At 33.6% G+C, this 6,848-nt stretch overlaps 1 protein-coding gene across 1 annotated transcript; it reads left to right on the forward strand.

Annotated features, from left to right (window-relative positions):
* The first annotated feature begins 292 nt into the window (after positions 1-292).
* Positions 293-1,194, forward strand: LOC145095350 (uncharacterized). Its single transcript, XM_079033247.1, has 2 exons — positions 293-562; positions 604-1,194. The coding sequence occupies exons 1-2, from the start codon at positions 293-295 to the stop codon at positions 1,192-1,194; spliced, it is 861 nt and encodes a 286-aa protein (XP_078889373.1).
* Positions 1,195-6,848: the final 5,654 nt, after the last annotated feature.

Here is a 6,848-nt window from a genome sequence, read left to right on the forward strand (position 1 = left end):
ACCGATAAACCTAGTAGGGAACAGATAAGGAGAGTCGATTCCTTTGCCTGTTATCTACAACACTGTGAGAAGTCTCTTGTTCCTTTCTTCCTCTTTTTTATAGCTGTTTTTTGAAAGATCCTGGTGTCTTGTGGTGTCTTGTGTACACCAATTACTTTCCTTACTTTTCTTGTTTTTTTTGTTTGATTTGTTCCTCCTGTGCTGGTTGTCTTGGGCCCTGACATACGTGGTGACCATCTGGACTTGATATCAGTATAGAAGTGAGTTCTTGTTTTCTTTCTGTGTATTGTATATGGTTGGTGGTTCTACCGATCCACCCAGTGGAAGTGGAAAGGATGATCAAATCAATTTTGATGATCCTCTTTACATTCATCCATCTGATAATGTTGTTACATCAATTATTACTACGAAATTAACTGGAAATGAAAACTTTAGACTATGGAGAAGTTCTATTTCTAGAGCTCTTAAAGCCAGTAATAAACTTGGTTTTGTAGATGGAACTTTTAAGAAAAGTAAGGTTGATGATTCCAAACAGTCTAAATGGGATAGGGCCAATGCTGTTGTTTGTTCTTGGCTCTTGTCCTCCATTTCTGATTCCAACAGATTAATTCTCTTAAACAAAACGATGTTTCTCTGTCAGATTACTTTAATAAGCTTGATTCTTTGTGGAAGGAATTTGATGGTCTTACTAGCTTAACTGAGTGTACTTGTGATGCTTCTATTAAACTTAAAGATCATTCTAACCTCATGAAACTTATGCAGTTTTTATCTGGTCTAGACGAATCTTACAATCAAGTCAAAAGTCACATTTTATTAATGGACCCTTTACCTAATGTTAAAACTGCTTTCTCTATTGTATCAAGAGAAGAATCCCTTCAAAGGAATGGGTCCTTGTCTTCTTCTCAGTTTGTGACAAAGACTCAGTCCACTGCTTTTAATAGCAGATTTAATCACAGATCTAATGCTAAAAATAAGGGTCAAATTGTTCAGTGTAAGAATTGTGGTATTAAAGGACATACTATAGAGAAGTGTTGTAAGTTGATTGGACATCCTAAGGATTTTAAACCAAGAAATGAAAATAGTAATCAGAATAATTTTGTGAAAATTTTTTCTGTTAATTCTTCTACTACTTCTTCTGGAAATGGAAGTACTTCTAATTTTTCTGTCTCTAATGGGGATTCTGAGGTTCATTAGCTCACTAAGGATCAATATGTCAAGTTCTTGCAACTAATTGGTGATAGACAAGTCAGTGAAGAGTCATCTGTCAGTTCTAATATGGCAGGTACTTGTTTGTTTCAAGCTTTTAATGCTTATGTTAATTCACCTAAATGGATTGTTGACTCAGGAGCTAATCAACATATGATTGCTTCTGAGTCACTTCTTCATGATACTTTGGATGTATCAAAGTTAGATTTAGTAGTTAATCATCCTAATGGTACTTCTGCTAAAATTGAGAAAATTGGTAATCTGAATTTGTCTGATTCTTTAACCCTGTTTGATGTATTTGTTGTTCCTGATTTCAATGTAAATTTGTTTTCAGTTCATAAGGTTTGCAAAGATAGTAATTGTGAAGTTGTGTTTAATGAACATAGTTGTAAAATTTAGGGTTTACAATCAAAGGTGATGGTGGGGAATGGTAGAGAGTCTGGGGGTCTCTATTACATAAAAAGTGTACCTTCAGGTATTTCTTCTAGTCTCTCTAAGTCCTCTTCTGATTGTTGTGCGTCCAAACTAACATGGCACCATAGGCTTGGTCACCCTTTTGATCAAGCTTTGGGTGTTTTAAAAACCAAACTTAAAATTGGTAATGAAAGTCTTCCTCCATGTGATGTTTGTCATAAAGCTAAAGAAACTAGAGAACCCTTTCCTGTTAGTCAACACTCTACTTCTAAACTTGGTGAGTTGATTCATCTAGATGTTTGGGGTCCCTATAGGGTGACAATTGTTGAAGGATTCAGATATTTTTTAACCATTGTGGATGATTATACTAGGGCTACTTGGGTCTATCTGTTGAGGTCCAAAGGTGAAGTTTATAATTGTATTGTTGTTTTCTTTAATATTCTTCTTAATCAATTTTGTGTTAAAATTAAAACTATTAGGTCAGATAATGGTACTGAATTTTTAAATAACAGGATGAAACTTTTAATTGAGTCAAAAAGGAATTTTGCATCAGACTTCTTGTGTTCATACTCCACAACAAAATGGAGTTGTGGAAAGAAAACACAGACACATTTTGAATGTTGCTAGGTCACTTATGTTTCAGTATGCTATTCCACTTAAATATTGGGAGATGCAGTTTTAACCTCAGTTTTTTTTTAATCAATAGAACTCCTACTTCTATTTTAAATGGTGCATCTCCTTATGAACTTCTTTATAATAGTGTTCCAGTTTTTGATAAACTTAAAGTGTTTGGTTGTTTATGTTTTGCCACTAAATTGAATAATTCAGACAAATTTTCTGAAAGAGCAGATAAGTGTATTTCTCTTGGATATTCTTCTGATAAAAAGGGTTACAAAGTTCTTAGTCTTGACTCAAATCTTGTTTTTGTTTACAGGGATGTAAAGTTCTATGAGTCTGTGTTCCCTTTCTAGCGTAAGTCTTCATCTTTGACTGATAGATCTAATATTCCTATGAATCCAAAGGATTTGTTTTCCTATGACGAGTCATTAAATTCTAGTTCTATTCTAGATAACACTAGAGTAGAAAACCTGGATAGCAACCATCAGTTGGATGGTGCTAATTCAGACCATGACTTGGATGAGACATGTCCCTCTAATGTCAGCAACCAGACTGGTGAGGCATATGTGCCTCCCACTGGTGAGATGTTTCCAGGTTCTTCTACATTAACTGAGGAAAATGTTTTAAATAATTCTGATCCTTCTGATAGTTTGTCAACTAGGGAAACTAGATTTGGACGTAATATTCACATGCTAGTTAGATTTAGTGACTATATTATTGGAGGAAAACATAAGTATGGTATAGAAAGATCTGTTAACTATTTAGCTCTTGATAATGATACCTTTTGTTTTGTTTCAAGTCTTAATAAAACTGTTGAACCAAAGAGTTATAGTGAGGCATTCCTTGATCCAAATTGGATTAAGGCCATGAATGAGGAAATGGAGACCCTTTATAGAAATAACAATTGGGAAATTACTAACCTTCCTAAAGATAGAAAAGCTATTGGATGTCGATGGATATATAAGATTAAATATAAGTCTAATGGTGATATAGAAGCATATAAATCCAGACTTGTTGCTAAAGGATATAGTCAAAGGGAAGGAATAGATTATGAAGAGACTTTCTCACCTGTGGCCAAAATTATAACAGTTAGAGTGGTTCTTTCTTTGGCTGTTCATAATTCTTGGCCTCTTTTTCAACTTGATATTAATAATGCTTTTTTGTATGGAAACTTATCTGAAAATGTTTTTATGAGTCAACCTGAAGGGTATCATTCCAAAGGTGATACTAGAGTGTGTAGACTATTGAAATCCCTTTATGGACTTCAGCAGGCCCCTAGAAAATAGAATGAGAAGTTGTGCTCTTCTCTTTCCAGCTTTGGATTCAAACAAAGTATGAATGATTATTCTTTGTTTGTTAGAATTTTTCAAGATTCTTTTGTGGTTCTTCTTGTTTATGTGGATTCAAACAAAGTATGAATGATTATTCTTTGTTTGGTATTGAAGTTTTAAGAACTGATAATGGTACCTGTCTTAATCAAAGAAAATACTGTATGGAGTTGCTCCATGAATTTGGGATGCTTGCATGCAAACCTGTTAAAACTAATTTAGAATCCAATCTTGTTATTAAAAGAGAATCAGATATGGATAAATTAGATTATTTGGTTGATATATCTAAATATCGAAAGCTTATTGGAAAGTTGATTTATCTAACTATTACAAGGCCTGATATTTCATATGTTGTTCAGCTATTAAGTCAGTATATGAACAGGCCCTATAAGTCTCATGTTAATATTGCCTTCAGGTTACTAAGGTATTTGAAAAATAATCCAGGTATTGGTCTTCATTTAATTAAAACAAATTCTTTTGATTTAGTTGGTTTTGTTGATGCTAACTGGGCTAAATGTTTGTTTAGTCGTAGGTCAGTAACAGGTTATCTTGTGTATATAGGAGGGTCACTGGTCTCTTGGAAGAGCAAGAAACAAAGTACTGTTTCTCGCTCCTCCACAGAGTCTGAATACAGGGCTCTAGGCAGCATAACCTGTGAAATTATATGAATTTTAAAATTGCTTTTTGATTTGAATATAAAACCAAAGTTACCTGTAAATATTTATTGTGACAATGAGTCAGCAATTAAGCTTGCTTTGAATCCTGTTTTTCATGAAAGAACAAAACACTTTGAAATTGATCTACATTTTTGTCACACCCCCGAACCAGACGGCGGAAACGTCCGGGGGCTTGTGCGTTACTTCATCTTAAAATATCATTACAGTGAATATAATTGAAAGATAACATCATCATCATCACACATATAATATAACAACATTCATTGTTTACATCAAGTATTGTATTTGAATATTACATGCCAAAATAGTAAGAGTATGATGAAACAAAATATAACACAATATCCATTAGTTTGTTTCGTTCATCCTGCTTCAACGGTTTCCTGAGAATACAAGTTATTTTGAAAACGGTCAACATAAAAATGTTGGTGAGTTCATAAGCATGTTTGTGAAAATGATTTGTATAACTTTAAAAACCACCAGAAAATCCAATATTTTCTGAAAAACTGTTTAGTGTGTTTGTGTTAGATCTTGTATTAATGCATGTATGTTATTGTTTATTTGACTAAAAAGGTAAAGAGAATGTAGAGAGAATGTAAGAGCATGTAAAGAGAATGTTCCCAGACAACCCGTCGCCAGTAAAAAAAACAGTCTTTCGTAAACTTCATAACGTTAATTCCTCTAAGCGAGCCGTCATAACCATACTAAATAATGACAATTTCGCCTGTCTTGGCGTCGTTGGATGTCGGTTTTGACTTTGATTATAAGGTTTTCGTCACCCTAGATTGAGTTAGTCTAACTGTAGCGAACAGTTGAGGTGTGGGGTGTCAACCTCGTATAGATCTATACACAAATCTCCGTTCTCCCTCCAAGAGACTCTGATTATAACTACAGGCTACGATCATACACTTAATAGGTGCCAACCGACAAAAACTCGCTAGATCCTTAATCGAATTTACGCGAAGAAAAAGGTATAAACTCATTCCAGGACCAAGGATTGATGTAAGTGAACCACTAAGGCATCACTAAACATGTAAATCATTTCAAGACCCAAATGGAATGAGATTATATAACATGGGCCCAAAATATATATGAATGGACAACTAAGGCCCATTTCACATGTAAAGTATTTACAGGCCCAAATAGCACACAAATAGTATCCAAGGTCCGTCGCACATGTTAATGGGTCAATGAGGCCCAATAAACATATAAATAATATACAGGACCTCTCACACATAAAAATGATCAAATTAATCCGTTTGTTAGTTTATCGTTGGTTTTGGTTCAAGTATTCACTAAAATATTAAAAGAAAGAAGCACACATATCAAACTGATTCCTAGGCCCAATAAACATGTAAGTGAACCACTAAGGCCTACTATACGTGTATATCATTTCCAGGCTCAAAAGGAATATGAATGTCTATCCTGAGCCCAATATACATGTAAAAGGACACTAAGGCCCACTAAATATGTATATTATTTCCAGGCCCAATAAGGATAAGAATATCTAACCCAACCCTAATATACATGTAACAGGACACTAAGGCCCACTAAACATGTATATTATTTCTAGGTCCAATAAGGATATGAATATCGTTTTTAACCCGTTTGTTATTGTTTTGTTTATTTTAGCTTGATTATTTACAAAGTTGATATAAAAAGCCCACCTTTTTGTAAAAATGACGTTCTTGGCCCAATAAGCCAAAAAATTACAATTAAGGTCCAATTTTTGTAAGAATAACACTTTAATCTCCAATTTTGTTAAAAACTTGTGTTGATGACTACTTTGTGATAAAAATAACATTTTAAACCCATTTTTGTCAAAAATATCATTTTTGGCTTGATTTTTGTGGAAATACATATTTTTCTGGTTTTGGGCTTTTCCGACCTAGGTTTTGGAAAATTTGTAGAAAAATCATCGTAAGTCGAAATTTGGATCCGTAAACTCTGGAAGTTTGGAAAACTTGTCTACTTTGTTCACAAGATTTCTCAAAATTTTTAATGGCATCAAACTAGTGTGTAATTGATCACCTTCAGAGGTTGGTTCGAAAGTATTTCAAATTTGATAGGCAGTTTTGTAAAATTCACCAAAAATTGTAGAAAATCGTATGAAAACGTGAGAGTAGTCATTTTAAAGGTATAAATCTGAAATTTAACCATGTAAAACATTTTTGAAAAACATTACCATTAAGGGGGTCAAAACAGTCCGAGATTGGACCAAAACTTTTCTGTCAAGGGCTGTTTTATGAGTTTAGTTTATAGATCTTTGAACACAACACTCATTTTTGCTTTATCAAGTATACAAATCTCATATCTATAAGTTTACATGTATTATATGTGATAAAACCTACTTTTCTCATGATTCATATGAAGATCCTAGTGATACACTTCAAGTTTCTTAACATATTTTTAGATTAGTGAAGAAATCAAGACATAATCACCAAATGTTTCAAGAAAACACACATAATCATGCATATATACATAGATCTACACATAAGACTTGTATTCTCCCCCCAAAAACAAGTAAAAACAGAAAACAAGGGGGTATGAACTCACCTTGATTTGTTGTTCCCGGTTTTTGGTGAAGATGTGAAGAGGTTTTTGGTCC

The sequence above is a fragment of the Lactuca serriola genome, chromosome 3, assembly GCF_051521515.1.
Source record: "Lactuca serriola cultivar US96UC23 chromosome 3, Lser_US96UC23_V15, whole genome shotgun sequence".
Classification (NCBI taxonomy): Eukaryota; Viridiplantae; Streptophyta; class Magnoliopsida; order Asterales; family Asteraceae; genus Lactuca; species Lactuca serriola.

Excerpts from the sequence above, each read along its gene's own strand:
- LOC145095350 (XM_079033247.1), top strand. The coding sequence starts at position 293 with ATGGTTGGTGGTTCTACCGATCCACCCAGTGGAAGTGGAAAGGATGAT. Across the intron at positions 563-603 it reads GGGATAGGGCCAATGCTGTT|ATTAATTCTCTTAAACAAAA; the intron begins GTTTGTTCTTGG and ends TGATTCCAACAG.